The sequence below is a fragment of the Phacochoerus africanus genome, chromosome 8, assembly GCF_016906955.1.
Source record: "Phacochoerus africanus isolate WHEZ1 chromosome 8, ROS_Pafr_v1, whole genome shotgun sequence".
Classification (NCBI taxonomy): Eukaryota; Metazoa; Chordata; class Mammalia; order Artiodactyla; family Suidae; genus Phacochoerus; species Phacochoerus africanus.
The window spans coordinates 142298837-142322972 of NC_062551.1; the positions used below are offsets into that span (position 1 = coordinate 142298837).

Genomic DNA, 24136 nt, shown 5'->3' on the forward strand with positions numbered 1-24136 from the left:
GTTTATTTCCTTTTATCTGAGATTCCTGTTAGAAATGACAAATTGACTATGGGAGTATTTCTTATACTTTGATGCTGATCATCATGCTCTTTTTTCTTTTGGGGAATTTGAATATAAGAGTTAATGTTTGGCTTTGGTTATTCTACATAGACATACTTTGTTTTCCTGTGCTTCATTTAATTTTTAAATTTTTTTTGTCTTTTGTCTTTTTAGGGCCGCACCTGCAGCAGGTTAGGGGTCAGTTCAGAGCTACAGCTACTGGCCTATGCCACAGCCACAGCAACACCACATCCGAGCCGTGTCTGCAACCTACACCACAGCTCACGGCAACACCGCATCCTTAACCTACTGGGCAAGGCCAGGGATCAAACCCGCAACCTCATGGTTCCTAGTTGGATTCATTTCCGCTGTGCCACGATGGGAACTCCTGCTTCACTTTGTTACTTTTACTTTATTGCACTTTACAGAAACTGTATTTTTTTCTTTTTTTTTTTTTACAAAATGAAAGTTTGTGGCAACCTTCCATCAAGCAAATCTATTAGTGTCATTTTCCCAACATTATCTGCTAATTTCAGTTTCTGTGTCACATTTTGGTAATTCTCTTAATATTTAACTTTTTAAAAAATATTTTTATTCTATTTGTCGTGGTGAGCTGTAATCAGTGATCTTTGATGTTACTACTACAACTCACTGAAGGCTCAGATGATGGTTAGCATTTTTTGGCAGTAAAGTTATTTTTAAATTAAGATATGTACATTGTTTTTTAGACATAATGCTATTTCACACTTACTAGACTACAATATAGTGTAAACATAACTTTTAAATGCACTGGGAAACCAAAACTTTTGCAAGACTCATTTTATTGCAATATTCCTTTTATTGGAGTGGTCTGGAATGAAACTGCAATATCTGAGGTATTCCTGTAGGAATTATAATCATCATTTGCCTTTAATTAATTGCTCTAGCATTCCAATTTTACCTATGAACTAAAAAAAAATCTCTGGGAGTCTGTCTCCTGTGACTGAAAGTACGTTTGCTTCCTGTTTATTTCTGTGTAAAATTCTCAAGCTTAAAAAAAGATGTTTCTTGCATTTGATTTCCATATTTTCTTTTAAAAATAAATTATCACACTCTTTTGCATACTGTCTTTCCAGATTTCTTGCATCTTTTGGGGGAAAACAAACAAAATATTTTCCATTTCTTTTATTTTATGAATTCTATAAAACTTGTATTTAATATGAGACCTCAACTGGTGGTAAATATTTGGATTGCTGGGGTTCACACAGGTTACTGGTTCTGTTGGAGCCCCTACCAGCTTTTCTTCTCGGCTTATACATAGCATAAAATAATAGAAATTATTGAAAACAAGAATGGGTAACTGTAGGTGGCTGTGGATCTCCATCCTAGCTATTCCTAAAATAGTACCGGTGATCAGCTTTCTGATTATCATCGCTGCAGGCTCCCCCGAAGCCCCTTCGGCTATAGACCTTTTAGATGCTATCTACACCATTTCACAATAATGAATTGAAAAGTGAAAAATTCAGTCAACACCCCCCCCCCTTTTTTGGTCACTTATTCTAAAATAAGCTGAAACATTGTTTTGTTGTAAGCTACATTCAAACTATGATTCTTTTAGATTCAATATGGTTTTATTTAATGGCCAACACATTGGTGTAGAGTCAGACCATACTGGAAGTATTGCTTAGAGCTGGCCTTGAAATCAGGAGGTCAAAAACACCAGTAGCAAATGCACAGAAGACACTATACTTGTGGATTCCCGGTACAGTGACTGACAAAGTGGCTCTTGGGTTTAAGCTGTGCATTGTCAATGTGTGGTAGAGTGAAAAGGGAAGGGTTTTTTTTTTCTCACTTTTTGGTCTCTATATTTCTATATTATTTGAATTTTTTTTTTCTTTCTTGGGCACACCTCTGGCACATGGAGATTCCCAGGCTAGGGGTCAAATCGGAGCTGCAGCTGCTGGCCTACTCCACAGCCACAGCAACAATGGATTCGAGCTGGTCCGTAACCTACACTACAGCTCAACACAATGCCAGATCCTTAACCCACTGAACAAGGCCAGGGATTGAACCAAATCCTCGTGGACACTAGTGGGGTTTGTTACCACTGAGCCATAATGGAGACTCCCATATTATTTGAATTTTTATAGTGACAATGTTTCATTTATCACTTGTGTACATTCTTTTTCTTTTTAGGGCTTCACCTGCAGCATAAGGAGGGTCCTGGTCTAGGGGCTGAATTGGGGTTGCAGCTGCCAGCCAAGGCTACAGCCACAGCCACAACAATACCAGGTCCGAGTTGTGTCTGTGAGCTATACCACAGCTCACAGAAATACTGGATCCTTAACCCACTGAGTGAGGCCAGGACTGAACCTACATCCTCATGGATACTAGTCGGGTTCTTTACCCACTGATCCAAAATGGGAACTCCTGTTATTTGTGCATTTTTTTTGTTTTGTTTGGTCGTCTGTCTTTTTAGGGCCATAACCGGGGCATATGGAGGTTCCCAGGTTAGGGTCTAATTGGAGGTACAGCTGCCGGCCTACACCACAGCTCACACACAGCAACACCGGATCCTTAACCCACTGAGAGAGGCCAGGGACCGAACCCACAACCTCATGGTTCCTAGTCAGATTTGTTTCCACTGCGCCACGATGGGAACTCCACTTGTGTAATTTTTTAAGCGGTGTAAGGTAAAGAAAAAAAGACTTTGCAGTTGTACCTATCTGAGACTATGATGACTTTAAAAGGTGATTATGTTATCTAGAGTAAAGGCATTGAAATTGCTTTTCATGAGCCGCAGAAGTTATCTAAGTAAAAGGGGTTATCGATTCTCTGTCTCTTTGACCATTCTCATGTTACGGCTCACAGGTGGACACCTTCAAGAGAACTGAGGCCGCCCCAACTGGTGTGTGCAAGTCATACAAAGCGCAACATATCATGGGTCTTGCTGCAGTGTAGGAATAAGCAAATCTTATACCTTAGTCCAGGTATTCTCCTAAATTAGTCATTTGGGAGCAAGGCAGAAGCATTTTTTAAAATAGGGGATATAATGATTGAATGATATTTCTCTCTCAATAAAGAGATCTTAGGATACCTCAATAAACATGGAGAAATACAAATTTAAGATATGATTCTTCTCTAATCACTTTAATGTTTAGTCTAAGACTCCCTGTTTTCTGTTAATGAATACCTTGGAGGATAAATGATAGTACTTTGTTATAGGAATGTGGTTTGTGTATAGTGATGGGGTTTGATCCACTAGGTTTCAAATATAGGCAGTAATTTCTACTCCATTATACTTAAAAAATAGAATTGGTTACTAAGACCATTTATAACTATATTAATATTATAAAGATGATTTCAATTAAATAAATGCATAATTGTAATTTTGTATTTCACACAGTTATCCTAAACTGTTATGACTTACTGCTTAATGTAACTCTGCATTTATTAAAAATGTATTTTTAAAATATATTTTATTGTATTTTAATTATATATGTATACTTCTTTTTTTTTTTTTTTGTCTTTTTGCCATTTCTTGGGCCGCCCCTGTGGCATATGGAGGTTCCTGGGCTAGGGGTCGAATCGGAGCTGTAGCTGCCAGCCTACGCTAGAGCCACAGCAACGCAGGATCCGAGCCACGTCTGTGACCTACACCACAGCTCACGGCAACGCCGGAACCTTGACCCACTGAGCAAGGGCAGGGATTGAACCCGCAACCTCATGGTTCCTAGTCGGATTCACTAACCACTGCACCACAACGGGAACTCCTATATATGTATACATTTTTAAATAACATACCTTAAATTTTGATCTAGTAGGCTTTTTAATTGCAACCTACACCACAGCTCACAGCAACGCAGGATCCTTAACCTTCTGAGTGAGGCCAGGGATCGAACCCACAACCTCATGGCTCCTAGGTGGATTCATTAACCACTGAGCCACAACGGAAACTCCACTCTAGCAACTTATATAGCTGGTTAAACATTTTGGCCTTAATTTTACTGTAAAATATTTTACTGATTGCTAAAAAAAAAATCACAAAATGATAGCAATTTCAATTCTAGCGTTTTTTTTTCCCTAAATATATTTTTGAATTAAAATGACCCAATCAATGTTCTTATTTAAGAGGTACTTTTTCTTTTAGGGCTGCACCCACGGCATAAAGAAGTTCCCAGGCTAGGGTTCCAATTGGAGCTGCAGCTACCAGCCTACGCTACGGCCACAGCAACGCTAGATCTGAGTGCTAGATCTGCACCCTACACTGCAGCTCATGGCAACCCTGGCTCCTTAACCCACTGAGGGGGGCCAGGGATCAAACTGGCATCATCATGGATACTACTCAGGTTCATTACTGCTGTGGCATAACGGGAACTCCTAAAAGGTACTTTTTAATTGCATTATTTTTTGATAGGTATGACGGAATGATATTTTCTTAAAGAACGAAGTCTGTGTTGAGTTATATTTTATTACATTCTTACACAAGTTGAAATCTTTACATATCTTCTTTATAATATCTTGACACTGAAATGATCCAGTTGTCTAAGGCACACTGCCATGCCTTCTTAAAAGGCCTCATATAGTTGGTCATATCTGTAGTTATTCTATTAATAGGAGATTAGGAAGAGTACATTTCTATCAATATTTCTGAATAGAGTCAGGATTTTTTTTTTAACATATAAGACAAAGAACAGAATAGGAAAAAATATTCATTAAAAAAATTCTTACTTTTAATGTTCTCATATGACCAAGAGGCATTCTGAATCCCAAACTACAATGTGACTAGGATGCAGCTTTAATAATTGTGATGTAAAATAATTTATGCTTATTATTTATTTTAAAAATTCAGTTTTACATGTAAAAAGATCTGTTTCAATCCCTTCCTAAATTCCTAAAAATGCAGGGTATAAAAATATTATATCTATTCCTTGCTTCTAAATGTTACTTTCACATAAGTAACAGATGATCCAAATTACTTTGCATGACATAATCACTTGAATAGAATAAGGATGCGACAGATATATAAATTATAAGATTAATTTAGAAATGTGTAAAATAAATCATATTTGTCTAGGAGTTGTACAAAATGAAGGAAATGTGTTAATGTAGTTTAATATTTATGTAGTAAATACAAATCAAATGATGTGTGAAGCTGTAGACAGATATGTTTGCTATTCTTGATTTTTATCTTCATGGAGAACGCATGACAAGAAATAGACATATGGAATGTACCTTTTCATGAGTTAAGAGAATATCTTTTGCAACTTTTTGTTTATGGATCACCCAATGTAATGAGGCTGAGCAAACCTGGAAAACTATTCTTGTGCATTTTCAAATTTGCTCCTGCAAGCGCACCTCTGGGTATTGCTATCCCCAGATAAAGGTATCAAATAAATACTTTGGATCTGCACATTTAACTTTTCTTCTCTTTTTAACATTAATCATATGAAAACATTTATTTGATGCAATACCCATCTCTACACCATTTTTTTGTCTTGTCTTTTTTTTTGGCCACACCCGCGGCACATGGAAGTTACCAGGCTAGGGGTCGAATCAGAGCTGCAGCTGCCAACCTATACCACAGACACAGCAATGCCAGATTTGAACCACATCTGTGACCTACACCACAGCTCATGGCAACACCAGATGCTTAACCACCTGAGTGAGCCCAGGGAGTGAACCCACATCCTCATGGACACTAGTCGGGTTTGTTATTGTTGAGCCATGACAGGAACTCCCAACACCATTTTCTTCCCCTAAGGGTGGAAGGTGGGATGTAAATAAGAGGGGCCTAAGTCTTGTTGCAGGCTGTTTGGCATCAGTTTTATAGAATTTATATAGAATAAGATACAGTAATTTATTCTGAAATTCCAGAACATTTATTTAGAGTTTATTGGTGATTAGAGTATTTCACATTTACCATGCCTCCAATATACTTCCTTGGTCTTGGGTTTTATCTGTACCATAGACAAATTAAGCATTTAAAAAAGAATATGGATTGTTTCTTCCATCATTTATGTGTCTATAAGCAGACCGCGCAAATGGGTGGAAATATGGGTGGGCTCTCTGGCATCTGCTGAGCATGAGATAAAACTGTAGAGAATATGGATTTTTTGGTCCCGGGGTCCCAGGATATATATTTCCTGCTGTGAAATGATTTGAAGATATTTATAATACAGCTTCCATTTTGATCCTGTGACCTGCTAATTGTTCATGGATCGTTCAGAGTATATCGAGAAAGGGCTGTGAATTTTCCTTAATATCTGTAAACTTCAGAATATTAGTCCTTCCTTCTCAAATGAATCAAGGAGGGCTATCAGTCCCTGAATGATGAACTATGTGAATGCATTATTAAAAATTCATTTATTTTCAGAGTCTTGGGCTGCCTTATGAAATCACACAACAACGTCATATCAATCATCCATTGATCCATTCTTCCTAACATCATCTGGTGGATACAATATTGGCATATTACTTAAATTTTGCAATCATGAATTACTATTTTATGAATATTTAAATATAGGAAAAGTTTATTGTGGTTTCTTTTGAGGTGGAATCTACACTGTAATAATAGCTTATTCCAAAAGTTATATAAATGCTTAGCAATCCAATGTATACAGTATGCCTCTAATTATTTAAGTTCAATAGAGAATAAATAAATACATGCTGACTTCCAAGGACTTGTTGATGCAAATATCTAAGCTGTAACAATGAGAGTGTTCTGTAATTCTTTTAATATTAGATGATTATATTAGTCTCAACTCTACAGGGTATACATTTGTCACATGGCTCTTCGGCTAAGTGACATTTGCAGATAGAGATATGCATCACAGTGCTTATTAAGAGAAAAGGATTTGGAGACAGATCAGTTTGTATTCACATCTTGTTTGCTGCAGGTCAGCTAAATGACCTTGGACAAATTAATTAACCCCGTGGGTTATCAACAAAATGGGGAGTAATACTCAAGTAACACAAGTTGTTATGAAGATCAGGTAAGTTCCTATGTATGAAGAACCTAATACAATGAATAGCACATTATAGATACTCAATAAAAGGCTATACTTTTATTATTATCATCAGATGTGCTGTATCAAAATTTTATCTCTTGGGAGCATCTTGACTTGACAGCAATGTTTCTCTTTAAAAATAAACCAGATAATGGCTCCCATCTACTTCACTGGGAGGGCAAAAGCAAGCCTTATGTAAGGCCATTTTCATCTGGTTTTCCAAGTATGTAAAGGCTGTTTTCACCTGGCAGTGAACCCCAAAAAATGAATTCCACGATGAATGAGTTGGGTTGTTCAACTACTAAATATTGTTCCTGTAATATCATGAATTGCCTGACTGATTTGCTCCATCCGTTTAACCCAAGGAGATCATAGTTGATTAGGACTACCTTGGGGTCTTTGAGAAGAGTTAAATTTGCAAAACCAGATGCTGTTCTAAGCTCTTAGAGTCTGGTACCAAACAGTCTTCATATCTGGCTTAACCCTGATTTCTCCCTAAAGCCTCGGTTAACTTTTGGACTGTACCAAGAGTTGTTCTGCAATATTCTCACACTACCACAGAACCTAAACTGGAACTTCTACCAGACTGGATGACACAACTTTTGGCCCAGCTCCATACTCTCGGCTCTTTGAGATGACGACTTCATGCTTTTCCTATCTAACTGTATACCAGGTAATTGATTTGGATGCTACTTCACAGTGGTCCTTGGCATTTGGCTGAAACAGTGGTTTCTAGCAATTGTAATGAAGAGACTGGAATGAACTTTTGACACTTTGGTACAGAAAATCTTCAATGACTCTAAGACATTCAGATATCTTGCATACTTAGAATTTTGAATGGCATTACAAAACACTTAAACATTCATTAATAGTAAGTAAAATAATGTGTGTTTTGGAAACTACTTCTAATCCATGACTTTTTATTAGAAGAAAGTATGCATCATATTAAAGTTTAAGCTTTTGCATGACTACAATTCTTTATAAAGCATCAACTTCTGATCCAGGCACTATATGTTGAATTAAAATATGTATGTAATTTGGTTCTCCTCACTCTCAGCTATAAATTAGCCAATTTTTGAAAAAAATCTGTTTTTCAGCATTGGAGAGAGGAGTACTTTTAAAATTCATTTTCATTTCCTTACTGTTTGGTATTTTTGGTTTGGCATAGGCACTGGGTTCTATTCTAAATTTTATGCAACCACTAAAAAGACAGGGCACTGGGGTTAAGAATATGCAACTGAATTTCCTAGAGATTACAATTCCTTTCCTTGTGAATGAATTAAACTCTTATAGAAATTATCAGAGCCAATGTCTTTAGATCCCTTCCACACTTTAAGTAGTCATCACATGGTTAGTGTGATCAATAAATTAAAGGCAATCTGAGTCTTCAAGAAACTTGGAACTTTTAATTACTCCCATCCATTTTGCAATAATAGAGACTCGCTTTTCAGATTTAAAGTGTTTTAGAAAGTAATCAGGGAAAGAAAAGTGCTTTTGAGGGGAAATCTTTCAATGGATATTATGTAATTCAAGCTCTATATATGTTGCCTTTAAGAGAAAATTATACGATCATAGAAATAGTTCAGTTTCATAGAGTCATCAAAATGAGAAATTAAATTAATAGTTATAAAGCGTTCATATTCTTCATAGCAGAAGGATTACAGGCAATGATTTGAAAGACTTACACTTACTGTCCCCTTCAGTTGAAAACAACAGTATAAAAGAAATAGCATTCAAAAGCCATCTTGACTATCTAGCAACTTGTGTGTCCTTAATTGAAAAATATTTATTGATTACCCTGTGGCTTCCAAAAATATAGTGAAAAGATGTATATGCTGGTGAGAAAAGAGAGAAAAACATGTCTTTTGAATTTAAATGATAATGAATATGAATGATAATGTTAACTTTTCATGGAAAAAACTTACGGAGGCAATGTAAAACCAAAAAGAGGGATCGAGATGATTAAGACAATGATTTGGGACTTTCATTTTTTATTTTTTGTCTTTTTAGGGCCTCACCCATGGCATATGAGAGTTCCCAGGCTAGGGGTCAAATCAGAGCTACAGCTGCCAGCCTACACCACAGCCACAGGAACTTGGGATCCTAGCCGTGTCTGTGACCTAACCACAGCTTACGGCAATGCTGGATCCTTAACCCACTGAGCGAGGCCAGGGATCGAGCCCATGTCCTCAAGGATACTAGTCAGATTTGTTACTGCTGAGCCACAACAGGAACTCCCAATTTGGGACTTTTAAAAATACAATCATGTGTTTCTGATAATTTTGAACTTTCATATTTTTTATCTTAAGATATATTAAAAATTTCTTCAAGTTCAGTAAACACTTGGTGCTACTAAGCCATGAATAGTTAAATTCTATTAAATCAATGATTATCCTATCATTTCAAAATGGAAATGTAGCAGTTACTTATGCATGAACTTTTCTAACTGGAATTCCCATAATTATATAGGGCTGCCTCACACACATTCCTTATACATGAAGAACTACTTCAACCAGTTGACCAAAGGAACTCCTATCTATGGCTACTGGGGATTTCTTTCCAGGTCCTTCCATTCTAATGTGTATGGTAGTTCTTCATCTTGGTCCAACCTCTTCCTTTCTTCTTCAGAAAGGAGAGGAAGAAGGGCGTGATGAATGGTAGAAAATAAAAAGATTAGGAAGAAGTAGAGGAAAATAAGGGATTAAAGGCTAGAGAAATACCTAGAGTAGGGACATCTGAATTTTTTTCAGAAACAAGTCTTTTGATCAGAAATTGATGTGTGAGCTATTTTTTTAATAGTGGTGAATTCAAAGGATCTTCACCAGCTTATAACTGAAAGGTAAATCCTGTGGAGATTTTGTTCATATCTAATTTCTGTCTTACTGCATCATCCCAAAGTTTTATGATGTGATTTAATGCAATTAAATTTGATGAAGTCAAATGTAAATAGTTTCAATTATCAGAGTTCCCATTGTGATGCAGCAGAAGAGAATCTGACTAGGAACCATGAGGTTGCGGGTTCGATCCCTGGCCTTGCTCAGTGGGTTGAGGATCCAGCGTTGCCATCAGCTGTGGTGTAGGTTTCAGATGCGGCTCGGATCTGATGTTGCTGTGGTATAGGCCAGCAACTGTAGCTCTGATTCGACCCCTGGCCTGGGAACCTCCATATGCTGTAGGTGCGGCCCTAAAAAGCAAAAAAAAAAAAAAAAAAAGAGTTTCACTTATCATCAAATTATAATTACTAATTGTTTAAAAGCAGAGCTTTTTAAATACTGATGGTAGAGGGCAAATCATGTAACTCATAGTATATATATATATATATTTTAAATAAAAAAGTCAAGTGGTTCCCAGAGGGATCAGACAGGCCAGATGTTTGGCAGTGGTTGAGGTTAGAGCTGGCGATGGAGGTGAAACTTTAATCCTGGTTTGACAAATACGGGTAAGAATGAGAGAAGGACCTGATTCCTCTGCCATGCCTAACTCTGATTTTCTCATACAATATTTGTTCTTTGTGGTCTTTCAGTTCTACAGTTCTATTAGTGAAATACTTTATGACATGATGGATTAAAGAGATGTCAGTCAGCTGGCCCTAGTACTGAATCATTATTTAATCATTCTGGTACTATGAGAAAACATTTTCCCAAATAAATGCTTTTGGAAATGCTTTATTAGGAATCACGTGCATTTCCTCCTTTAAAAATATATACTATTGTGAACAAAACAAAAAGCATAAACACAAGCAACTTTCAAAGAGAATGCTTAAATTCTTAATCTTAGGATTTGTCAAGCATGGCAATGAATTCTTTTTTCCCCCCCATGCTGAAAAGTTTCCAATTGGCTTCTTAGTTAACTAGCTTATTAAGGCATAGTAAAAACACTTAAAATCACACACACAAAAAAAATTGCCACAGTGGAATACAGTGTTTTTCTAATGAAAATTGGCAATAAGAAATTCACTTCTTACCTTGTCAGAAGGCTTAAAAGGATTTCCTTGTCCGCTAATTCCACCACTGATACTAAATCCAAGGCCAGGATTCTTCTCTATTCTCACACAAAACTACGTAAAAAAGATACAGAAAGGTAATCAAATACATATAAAAACTAAATATCTTCAAATAACTGTATCCAATTAGAGAAGATTTACATTTTATTTATCTCAGGGCTAGCCTATATTAACCTGCTCCACAAAAGACAGTATAAATTTTGATAAAATACTTAATGTTTCTATAGGCATCAGTTATGATTGCAACTGACTTAAAATAACCTGGGCAAGAGACATGAGTACGTATTTATTCATCACGGTGTGCAGGACTAAATTTTGATTAGTAGTTTTCAAAAATTAAAATCCTTTTAACAATGAAAAGATTGTGCATTATTTTTATTATCTACTTTAAATGCACATAAATTCTGAATAATTAGAAAGGACCATATGACTAAGTGAAAGAAAATTTGCAATGTGGAGTTGGGGAAAAGATGGCTATTTAATTTAAACAAGTTGTTACTCTTTCCAGGAGAGAAGAACAAATCATCTCCTTGGTAGATAACTCTACTGTTTAGAAATAGCACTATTTTTAATTTGAGAAAGGGGAGAGGTTTTACCTATAGTTTGAGTAAAGGTGAAACAAAGGAAGAATGAAACACTCAGTAAAAAGAATTTGGGGTTTTGGCAGCAGGTCCTGAGGAGGCAGTTACAGATCTTAGGGGAAAGAGAAAAACATTAAAAAAGAGAGAGGTGAAAAATATGGAGAAATTGTGACAGGGAAGAATGGATAAATAGGACTGTGAAGGTTAATATTCTAGTATTCTGTGCTCTATAACTCCCTAAACTCCAAATCATCAATGAAATCTGTTAGACATCAGAGTCTTATGCTTTGCAGTTCTATGGGGAAAGGATGGCATTAGCAGTTAGTCCACCTTGGAGTGAAGCTGTAGTAAAGACAATAGCTGTTATAAGAAATGATACGAAGAAAGTAGATCAAGAATTCAGCAGAAGTGAAATCAATGCCAGGAATGATGTAGACAAACTATAATAAACCTAGGAATTCATGATGATCCTGATCCGGGGAATGCGTATGTGTGGGCTCTGGTGAAAATGCTAGTTTTCCAAGTAAAGTTTGGACAGGGTGACCCCAGATATAGGAAAGACTTGGGACCACAGAGGGAGCATATGGTTTGGTTTCATAAAGGGAAAAAAAACCCCCAACTTTTATAACTTTTTTTTTTGTCTTTTTGCTATTTCTTTGGGCCGCTCCCGCGGCATATGGAGGTTCCCAGGCTAGGGGTCGAATCGGAGCTGTAGCCACCGGCCAGAGCCACAGCAACGCGGGATCCGAGCCGCGTCTGCAACCTACACCACAGCTCACGGCGGCAACGCCGGATCGTTAACCCAGTGAGCAAGGGCAGGGACCGAACCCGCAACCTCATGGTTCCTAGTCGGATTCGTTAACCACTGCGCCACGACGGGAACTCCTTTATAACTTTTAAATACAGAACAAATACTGGAACTAGGCTGAACCAAATATTACCAGAGATTAGCAGGCAAATGACTAATAAAGAGTTAAGGGAAAAAGTCTAAAGAAATACATTAGCATATATTTTCTATTTATATAAATATACACTGGAAATGTTCTTAAAGATGACTGGAAGTGTTTGCTTTCTTAAAGGGCTTAATGTTTTCCCCAGCAGCACTGGTTAGTTTATTAATTTGCTTATGGGCAAAGGAAAATTACAATATGCTCTCTACATTTGTATAATGAAGGTACATTTAAGCCTTACCTCTTAGATCCTTCAAGGCAAACTTGCATCCTATTCCTGACTTAATTAGCATATATTGTGAGTCTATGGGAACTAGATCAAATAGGTTTGGCCATTTAATGAGACTATTCTTAATTCACTGTCACATCTTTAATAGCAAATATAATGTTTAACTATTACATAGTTCACCTGCAACACAAGGACAAAAAACTATCCACTAATGTAATTTTTATGATAGAGTCATTAATGAACAATTTCTAAATGAGGAGTAACTGCAATTACCATAACTACTCTCCTATGTTTTTATTTTAAAGATAGGTTTAATTACAACTTTTCCTTTAATTGAACTGAATTTGTTAAAACCAGTTCACATAGGTGCTGGATACTACAGTTTCTAATAGTTTTGTGTTTATATGGCTCACGGTCTATGGATATGAACATATAATAGCTCGCTGTAGCTCAAAGGAATATTTTAGCTTTATTCAACATACGAGTTCTCCTTGCAGACATTTTTTATTAGTAGTATTAATTAGAAAATGGGAAAAAAGGAACTAATATGACTTAAACATTTTACCTTTGCATTTTCCCATATATCTGTGCATTTCCAATTAGGTTATTTAAACTTTGGGTTGTATCTTTCTAATGTGAACATTTTATATTGCATAGTGTAATATGTAGAAAGTATATATGCACTTCCGGCTTTACCCAGATCCCTGTAAAATCTACATAGAAACATATGCAACGGATTTTATTTACAAAGTAAATTGCTGAGAATATTTTCCAGTCATTCTCTTTCAAGGTAGTGACTGTATCTATTTTATATGATTGTCAATCTGGAGAGAACTAAAAATCTAAGGAAAGCAAATTTCATATGTGCCAAGTATATGAAGAACTACCTCAATATATTTTTTAATAATGGAAATAACAAAGATGACACTGTGGTTTTATAAATATGACAAACAGCCATAAATTCTGATCTGAAGCTAGACGCCCCTTGGGGATGCTATGGTATGGCTAATAAGTTGGGCTGTGACTGTTGTGTCCCATAAAGCATGTCAGAGAGAGTATTCATGTCACATACAAGGAGTTCCACCTGTCTGCTGAGGCCCAAAGGGCCCATAAAATGTTAAGAGGAGAGAATTCCTCACAGCTGAGAAAGGGTCTGAAACTAAAGAGGTTTTGCAAAGAGGAGATGGGATGCTCTAGCAAAAGGTCAGACTTAGGAGGCTACTAAGTAGCTTATATAATGAAAATCCGCTTTTCAATTTTCTATTAAGATATTGATATCAAGAGGTGAACTCTGACTGAAAATATAAGTAACAGCTTGGCAGTGAATGATGCATTTGCCTCAGAGTTGGCTTCCATCATTTGACTTTACTTGATATTTCTGGTCTGTGTTAATCTTGCTCTAATTAAAAGAGTGGGTTTTATCTTGGAAAGGCTCGTGACCAAATGGATTGTTATGTAGCAGTAAGACTCTGTGAGGTCATAATCTATAATCTCTAGAAGACAGCAATCTGATTTGGTCTTGCAGTGCTCTAAAACCCAGTAGAAAGAGCAAAGAAAATAGTTGCGCGGGTGTGTGTGGGTGTGTGTGTACTTCAGGATTAGAGAGTTGCTATTACAGAAAGATACCTGGTGATTCTATAAATAACTTGCTTACCATGCTTTGTTCTAATGAGCATTCTCTTTAAAGTCTGTATTCTAAAGCTTTCAGTGGATTCTTACTGTTTTTGCTGCTCAAGATCTATTCATCCTTTTTCTGACAGATATAACCTCAACTTCTCTTTGAAGAATCACTGACTTCTCTACCCTCAGACTGTATGCTTTCGATGAGTCATGTTATCTAGACCTAAAACAAAGCAGTGTATTCCCTAGAAATATGACTGTCTATAGGATGGGCAGTTAACCCAATCAAACAGGAGCAGTGAGATGCCTATCAAGATTTTTCAGGAAAGAGAATCTTAATCTTTCTTGTTAGCTTTAAATCTGAGAGGGTCTGGAGCTCTTGAGCTATCTTTATACCCTGAGGAAAAAGCCTTTTTGAGATGGGAATCATCCCATGGAGAAAGTCATGATTTCCTCCAAGCCTAGCAGTAAGCCTTATCTGAAGCTGCCCCCATCCCTGGAGTTTCAGTTTACATGAGTTGAAACAGTCTTTTTTTGCTTAAGTCTGATTAGGTTGAGTCACTCATAACCAAGAGGCATAGCTGATTAAAAAAAAAAAAAATGGAAAAGAAGGTAGCTTATTTCTAGATATAAAAGAATTGGCTTATCTTTTATTTTAAAGAAGAAACAAATTACATACTTGCTTGAAAAGCCTTTTGGGAAGTGAAGTAAGCAAAACTTCAAATAATCTGTACTATAGGAAATTCAAGGTAAGGTTTTGATCTGTTGGAGGATTGTTAATTGCTGAACCCTAAGAAAGAATCTTGTAAATAAAAAATGTTTCACTTCTGAGGCCATTTCCAGGCCTGGAAACTGAAGAGTATTATCATAGAGAAGCTCTGGTGGAGAAGCATCCTCATCCACTGGATTTTTATGAAAGTAGGACATCTGAATCACCTCCTGGTGTTTCTTTTTTACCTCTTCATTGACTATCTAGAACAATGGGTGGCACATAGTTAGCACTCAGCTTTTGGTTGAATAAACAAATGAGGTGTGACATGCCTGTTTGGCAAAAGATACTCTCAATTATTCACTGTCAAAAGTGTATGATGATCTTTCTTAGAACAGATGCTGAGTTTTTAGAAGATGTGTCAGTTGTTCAAAGTGCTTCAATTATATTATTACTGGTTAGAAAAACCATTGTAGCGTTGAAAGTGAAAATTGCTGTGCAAATTATGATTCATGCCTTCATTCCACAAATATTTATTGATTTTCTACCAAGTGTCAGGCACCTTATCAGATAGACAAAAAAATTCCTTGCCCTTATGGAACTTAGATTCTAATGAGGAAGACAGTAAATATGTGAACTATAAATAATTTCAAATAGCGAGATGAGCTATGAAAAAGAATAAAGCAGAAAAGGTGGCAGAGATGATGGAACAGGAGTGAGGAGCTATTTTAGGTAGTCAAGAGGGCCTCTCCGAGAATGTGACATTTGAGCTGAAATATGAATGAGGTAAAGGATGAAGCAACAGACAATAGGAAAAATGAGAAAACTATTCCAGGCAGGGAGAACAGTAATTTTAAATGCCCTAAAGACAGATGGGTCTTTTAAAGTCAAGAAACAAAAAAACGGTGTAAGGATAGACTTAGAGATCAATGAAAAGGAATTAAGAATCAAGAGATAAACCCTAATATTTGTGACGAATTGATATTAAACAAAAGGTCCATGGTAATTCAATGACGGCAGAATAATATTTTAAACAAACGGTATAAGGACAGCTGGATGCCTACATGCAAAATAATGCCTTTTACTTCCACCTCACGCCATACATAAAAATTAATGCAAAATAAATAAGGGACTAAATGGAAGAGCTAAAACTATAAAACACTAAGTAGAAAGTACAAGAGTAAATCTCCATGATCTTGAGTTAGGCAATGATTTCTTATATATGAAACCAAATGTTACAAAGGAGATGACTGACTTTATCAAAATTAAAAATTTTGGTGCTTTAAAGAGATCATCAAGAAGTGAAAAGACAATCCGCAGAATGGGAGAAAATATTTACAAATCATCAATATGATTAGTGTTTTGTATCCATAATATATGAATGTTAAAAAATTCAAATAACCCAATTAAAAATGGCAAAGAATTTCCACAGTTATTCAAAGAAAACATATGAATGACTCGTAAACACATGAAAAGACCTTCAACATCATTAGTTATTAGAGAAATATAACTTGAAAGCACAATGAGATACTATTTCACAAGATGGCTATAATAAAAAAGACAGGAATTCCCGTTGTAGCTCAATGCGTTAAGAACCCAACCAGTATCCATGAGGATGCAGGTTTAATCCCTGGCCTCACTCAGTGGGTTAAGGATCCAACATTGCCACAAGCTCTGGTATAGGTTGTAGCTGCAGCTAATCTGTGGTGTAAGCTGGCAGCTACACCTCCAATTTGACCCCAGCCTTGGAACTTCCATATACTGCAGGTACGGTGATAAAAAGAAAAAAAAGACAAAAAAATTTAAAAAGACAGACACTAACAATAACAAATATTGATGAGGATGTGGAGATATTAGAACATTTGTTCATTGCTGGTGGGAGTGAAATGCAGCAGACACTTATGAAGAGTTTAGGGAGTTCCTGTTGTGGTACAGTGGAAATGAATCCAACTAGTAACTATGAGATTTTGGGTTCTATCCCTGGTCTTTCTCAGTGGGTCAAGGATCTGGCATTGCCATGAGCTGTGATATAGGTCACAGACGCAGCTCATACCCTACATTGCTGTGGCTGTGGCATAGGACGGTAGCAGTAGTTCCAATTCGACCCGTAGCCTGGGAAACTTCATTTGCTGTGGGTGCGGCCCTAAAAAGCAAAAAGCAAAAAAAAGAAGTTTAGAAGCTCCCTAAAAATGATAAGTATAGTTACCATATAACAAAGCAATTTCATTCCTAGGTAACTACACACCAGAAAGCATACATTCACATACAGACTTGTTTGTGAATGTTCATAGCAGTATTATTCATCATGACCAAAAAGTGGAAACAACCCAAATGTCCATCAGCTGATGAAAGAATGAGCAGTATTCTTAGAATACTGGAATATATAATATAATGGAATATTATTTGGCAATAAAAAGGAATGAATTACTGATAAATGCTACACTTAGCACATTATGCTAATTGAAATTAGCCAGTCACAAAACCCCTCACATATTATATGAACTCATTTACATGAAACATCCAGAACAGACAAATGTATGGAGGCACAAAGTAGTTGAAGATTGTCCAGGGCTGGGAGGGGAAAAGAGGTGGGGGCACATGGAAGATGACTGATAATGGGTAAAACTTTCTTTTTGGAATGATGAAAATGTTTAAAAATTAGATTATAGTGATGGTTGTACAACTGTACACATATACTAAAAACCACTGAATTGTTCACTTTAAATAGATAAACTTTATGGGGTGTAAATTATATCAATAAAGCTATTAAAAGCAACATCAATGACAAGATCAGCATGACTAGTGAGAAAATAGCTTAAGAGTAGGAGAGAGTGCAGGGGCTAGATCTGTAGGCACTTTATGTCACTGTAAGATTTATAAGGATTCAGAAATTTCAAATTAAGCAGAAGAGCGACACTCTGATTTACGTTTTTTTTTTTTTTTTTTTTTTTGGCCATGCCCATGGCATGAGGAAGTACCTGGGCCAGGGACTGAACCTGTGCCATAGCCATGACAACATTGGATCCTTAACCTGCTGAGCCACCAGGGAACTCCTGATTTGTGATTTAAAAAGATCACACTGGCAGGGAAAAATAGACTGTATAGAGGCAACTGGAAGAAGAGAAAAACAGGTGGCTACTGAAGCAGATAGGAGTGAGGTGATGGTCGAAAAGGTGGTGCCAATACAGGTAATGGAAAGTGGTGAATTCATAAAATATTTGAATGGATTTGCTATGTAGTTTACATGGGCTGTGAGAAAGGGGAATCAGGTATCTTCGGCCATAGCAACAAAACCAGCCATTAATTGAAATGGGGAAATCTAGAGGAGATGCAGTTTTGTAGGTGCAGGGCCAAGCAATGAAGACTTCCTTTTGATTATGCTCAGTTTAAGGACATTCATTGGACATCCAGGTTGAGATATCAACAAGAAAGTAATTGAATATAAACATGTGGAGTATAGGGGAGAGGCCAGGGCTGGAGATAGATAAATTTTGAAGTCATCTATCCTGGAAATGAAAGAGATCATATAGGTGTGAGTATGAATGCAAAAGAGGAGAGTGTCAAGGTCTGACCACTAGATAGCGCTACCTTTTAAAGGTCGGGAACAAAGAGGAGCCGATAATGAAATCAGGAAAGAATGGCTCCTGTGGAAAGAGGAAAACCAGAAGTGATAGCCAAGTGAAAATAATATAAAGAAAGAGGTCAGTCACACTACATGTTGAGAGATCAAATGAGATGAGGATGGAGATTTGACTGTGGGACTTGACAGAAGTAGAGGAGTGCTTCATGACACGTAAATTAAACTTGAAATAAAATTTGCTGCTACTTTTACTTTAAGTTCCTGATTTTCTTGCTTATTATATAACAGTGCTTATATCATAAAGAGTGCTATGCAATTATAAAGTTTTATAATTTTCGTTGTGATTAACATTAATGTGCACTGCACAGACACATGAAATCTATATGAAACTTATCTGCAATTCTCCAATTTTTTTTTCCTTTTTAGGCTGTGCTTGCTGCAATATGGAAGTTCCCAGGCTAGGGGTGGAGTAGGAGGGTAGCTGCTGGCCTATACCACAGCCCTGGAAATGCAGGATCCTTCACCCACTGAGCAAGGCCAGGGATTGAACCTGCATCCTTTTTTTTTTTTTTTTTGTCTTTTTGATATTTCTTTGGGCCGCTCCCGCGGCATATGGAGGTTCCCAGGCTAGGGGTCGAATCGGAGCTGTAGCCACTGGCCTACACCAGAGCCACAGCAACGCGGGATCCGAGCCGCGTCTGCAACCTACACCACAGCTCACGGCAACGCCGGATCGTTAACCCACTGAGCAAGGGCAGGGACCGAACCCTCAACCTCATGGTTCCTAGTCAGATTCGTTAACCACTGCGCCACGACGGGAACTCCTGAACCTGCATCCTTATTGATACTAGTCGGGTTCCTTAATGCTGAGCCACGATGGGAACTCCTCTCCAAAATTTCTAATGAACCTGTGTGATAGACTCAAAAAGGTAATACTAATTATAAAAAATATATAAATGTTAATATTCAAGAATAATTACCATTTTTTGATCTTTCTTCTATTTTCATATCTTTTTCTGTTGGGAATTAGAGATGCAAGTCCAACTCAAAGGGCTAAGATTTATTTTGAAATAAAAAACATACTAATAGACTGATGAATAAAATCCTTTGAGTAGCATTTTCTAGGTCTTTTTCAGAAAAAAGAAAAAGCCAACTCTGTCTGTATCTAGCAAGTAGAAACTTAGATTTTTTTTTTTTAGTATATAAATGAATTTTAAAGGTTAGTCAGTTCATTTCCTTCATTTTACACTTCAGAATACCAAGGAGATCATACACATATGTAGCGGAACACTGAGAGAAGTCCTGTGATTCCTACTGCAGTGTTTACGACTACATGACTACACGAAACTCATGAAGTCAATTTGCAGAATTTGTGGTGTTGAGTTAGACATTATTTATGTTGAACTATGAAATTTCAGAGTTGCAGCATGACTTTGGTCACTGAAGAGTGAAATTCTTTGGGAAAAATATACATCAGTAGCAGAATGAGGTAAAGGATGTACCTGAAATCATTTGAGCAAATAATATACATTAAAAGCATTTTAACATCTATTTTCTAACCATCTTTATTAAATTATTTCCTTTTACTTTTAAAATTCTTTTTTTTTTCCGCCTTTTGTCTTTTTAGGGCCGCACCCACTGCATATGGAGGTTCCCAGGCTAGGGGTCTAGTCAGAGCTACAGCTGCTGGCCTGCACCATGTTTCCATAGCAATGCCAGATCTGAGCCACTTCTGTGACCTACAGCTCACGGCAACGCCGGATCCTTAACCCACTGAAAGAGACCAGGGATCGAACCCTCAATCTCATGGTTCCTAGTTGATTCCTTTCCACTGAACCATGAAGGGAACTCCCCTAATTTAAAATTTCTTAATTAAAAATCTCCATCTTTCCAAGTTGTTCTTCTTACATTAAACACTCAGAATAAAGTATTTTTCTGACTTGGCCCCAATATAGGAAAGCCTTGCCTGGGACGCTTGTAAGCCCTTTAGGCAGCTGATTAGAGCATCTAAAGAAATGTTTGTAATCATGTGTCAGCCAACTGCTTCATGTACTCCACATATTAGTAAGTATTAAAATGATTTCTTCCAGGGTAGACTAGCCATAGTCTCCTTCTGGGAAGGTTTCAGAGCTCCCGTCCCCTTCTCCGCCCCCCACCCCAATGGATGTGAATTGCTTTGCATAATTCAAGACGATATTTCTAATGTAATTCTAGTGTAATGTTATAAGTTTTCTTTCAGGCACAAACTTTAGTTAGAATGTATGTTCACAGGAACTGGCAAGAGACTTCTGTGGAGCTCTGGCCATCCTGACATGTTAGGTTCATTAGCGAGTATGTTCTCTTGTCTGGGGAAGACATGGACTCAAGGGTGCATTTTTCTATCTTTACTCCTCTAGTGTGGGCTTACTCTTGAATTCTATGTTTGGCTGTAGTACAGCGGGCTGAAGCATGTAATGCGGTAGACTCATGAAACTGGATTTTTTTTTTTTTGTCTTTTTGCCATTTCTAGGGCTGCTCCCACGGCATATGGAGGTTCCCAGGCCAGGGGTCTAATCGGAACTGACCACAGCTCCACCAGAGGCACAGCAATGCGGGATCCAAGCCGTGTCTGTGACCTACACCATAGCTCAGGGCAATGCCGGATCGTTAACCCACTGAGAAAGGGCAGGGATCGAACCCGCAACCTCATGGTTCCTAGTCGGATTCGTTAACCACTGTGCCATGACGGGAACTCCCATAAAACTGGATTTTAATTTCAGCTCAGCTTCTCTGAATCTTAGCTTTCTAGTCAATAAAACAAGAACTGCTCTAACCATCACAACATTATTGGTGAGATTAAATCAGTTAATATGTGAAATGGTTTTGAGACATCTGAAGTATCATGCTGATGTTTTTCCTTCCTATTTCTGCTTTGGGATCTATATGTTCCACATACGCAAATATGCTTTGCCGTGGATTATACATTTGTAAAGAGAAAAACTAAGTTTATGTTAGTTTCTTTAAAAAAAAATCTGTAAGTTAAGGATAGCTTATGTATACTCCTAAATAGTATTAATGGAAATATGTTATTCAGTTGGTAAATTGTTGAGCTATATAATTATCTCACATTTCAGTTCTCAGCCTTAGATATGGAATAGAATCATCTGGGGAGTTTCAAAAATTCCCATTACCCAGCTCACATCCAGACAAATAAGTTTCTTTGGGGATGAGGCCAGAGCATCAGTATTTTTCAAAGCTCCTGAGCAATATCCACATTGCATTTGGAGGTTTCTCAAAAAAACTAAAATAGAACTACCATATGAACCAGCAGCATACTTGGTTATATATGCAGAAAAAATGAAAATACTAATTTGAAAAGATACATGCACTCCAATGTTCATAGAAGCACTATTACAATAGCCAAGACATGGAAACAACCCAAGTGCCCATCCATAGATAACTGAATAAAGGAGATGTGGTATATATACACAATGGAATACTACTAAGCCATAAAAAAAGATGAAAAATTTTTGCCATTTGCAATAACGTGGAAGGACTTGCAGGGTATTATGCCAAATGAAATGAGTCAGACAGAGAAAGACAAATACTGTATGATATCTTTTATGTGGAATCTAAAGGAATAGAACAAATGAATGTATATGTAACAAAGAAACAGACACACAGATATAGAATACCAACTTGCAGTTACCAAAGAGGAAAGGGAAGTGTGAAGGGACAAATTAGGGCTATGGGATTAGCAGACACAAACTACCACGTACAAAATAGATAAACAACAGGGAATTATAGCCACTATCTTGTAATAGTTTATAATGGGATATAATCTGCAAAAATACTGAATCACTACATTGTACACCTAAAACTAATATAATGTGGTAAATCAACCACACTTCAGTAAAAAAATCTCAGCAGATTCTAATGTATACCTAAGGTTAAGAACAACTGATATAAAGTATTACTTTAGGGAGTTCCCATCGTGACTCAGTGGTTAACAAATCCAACTAGGAACCATGAGGTTGGGGGTTCGATCCCCGTCCTTGCTCAGTGGGTTAAGGATCCAGCGTTGCCATGAGCTGTAGTGTAGGTTGCAGACGTGGCTCGGATCCCGCATTGCTGTGGCTCTGGTGTAGGCCAGTGGCTACAGCTCCGATGAGACCCCTAGCCTGGGAACTTCCATATGTGACGGAAGCGGCCCTAGAAAAGGCAAAAAGAAAAAAAAAGTATTACTTTATTGTGAAGGTGAGGATAAGGTGAATAGGATCTTTAAGTTTCTTCACTTGGACTGGCAAACAAAGAGAAGTGCTGACAGGATGGACAGATGGCTAAGAATTTTTCATGTGCAATGAGAAGAAGTCAAGTATTCACTCTCTGGCTTTCTTCAGCTCACTACTTAGTGTACTTATTATTCTCTATTATGTTCATCAATAATCAAAATGGTTTATGCATTAGAATTTCTTTCTAAATAAAACTCTGATAATGAACTTCAAGCAACATGCACATTATTTTGTTGCAGAAATCTGTCAAAAAGAATATCCATTATTGTATACCATATTTCTATCTATAGAAATTAATACCTTGAATCTGGGGGGCACTTTGTGGTTTAAAAGTCACTTCCATATATTTTATGTCATTTAATCCCAGGGTTGAAAACAGACTTGATACTTAATGTCTATGAAAAATAAGTGTGTAAAAATAAGTGTATTAAGTTATAATTCTTAGATATTTTGCCCTGTTTTATTGTGGTGGATAGCTTGAAAGCTGAGATGATTTCATCATTGAGGAGGAATTACAAAGAACTACACGTTGGTGACAGCAGAGCATTACACCAAGTGTGGGGCCCTTCCAAGGGCAAGACTTTGTGCAACTGCACAGTTCATACACCTGAAGCCAGGTGTGTGTGTGAAAGACATGTACCATGTGAGCACATGTACACTATATATGGTATAAAGAGCATTGTGGGCACTAAATTTATGACAATCATTATCCCTTCTTTTCCTATTTTCATTCAGACGTCTCTTTCCTGAACTAAAAAAAAAAATATGTATTCGTTTTAATCAGTTATGTTTTTTACCTTTAGCACTTCAATAAGTGATAACTTTTTAAAAATAAAATAAAAAATATATAAAAACAAACAAAATTGTAAAAAAAAAAAAAAAAGAGAGTTCCCATCATGGCGCAGCAGAAACAAATCTGACTAGGAACCATGAGGTTGTGGGTTTGATCCCTGGCCTTGCTCAGCAGGTTAAGGATCTGGCATTGCCGTGAGCTGTGGTGTAGGTCCCAGACGTGGCTCAGATCTGGTGTTGCTGAGGCATGGTGTAGGCTGGCGGCAACAGCTCCGATTAGACCCCTAGCCTGGGAACTTCCATATGCTGTGGGTGTGGTCCTAAAAAGACAAAAGACAAAAAAAAATTATAAAAATAAAATCTCTAAGCTTTA

The 24136-nt window shown here is 37.1% G+C and overlaps 1 protein-coding gene across 4 annotated transcripts in view; it reads right to left on the reverse strand.

The window, feature by feature from the left end:
- LRRC7 (leucine rich repeat containing 7) overlaps window positions 1–24136 on the reverse strand; it is a 528235-nt gene that overhangs the window by 22009 nt on the left and 482090 nt on the right. For all 4 annotated transcript variants that reach the window (XM_047792054.1, XM_047792057.1, XM_047792056.1 and 1 more), the window contains one exon: window positions 10993–11085. In XM_047792054.1, coding sequence (XP_047648010.1) covers window positions 10993–11085 — 93 coding nt within the window. The remainder of the gene's footprint in view (window positions 1–10992; window positions 11086–24136) is intronic.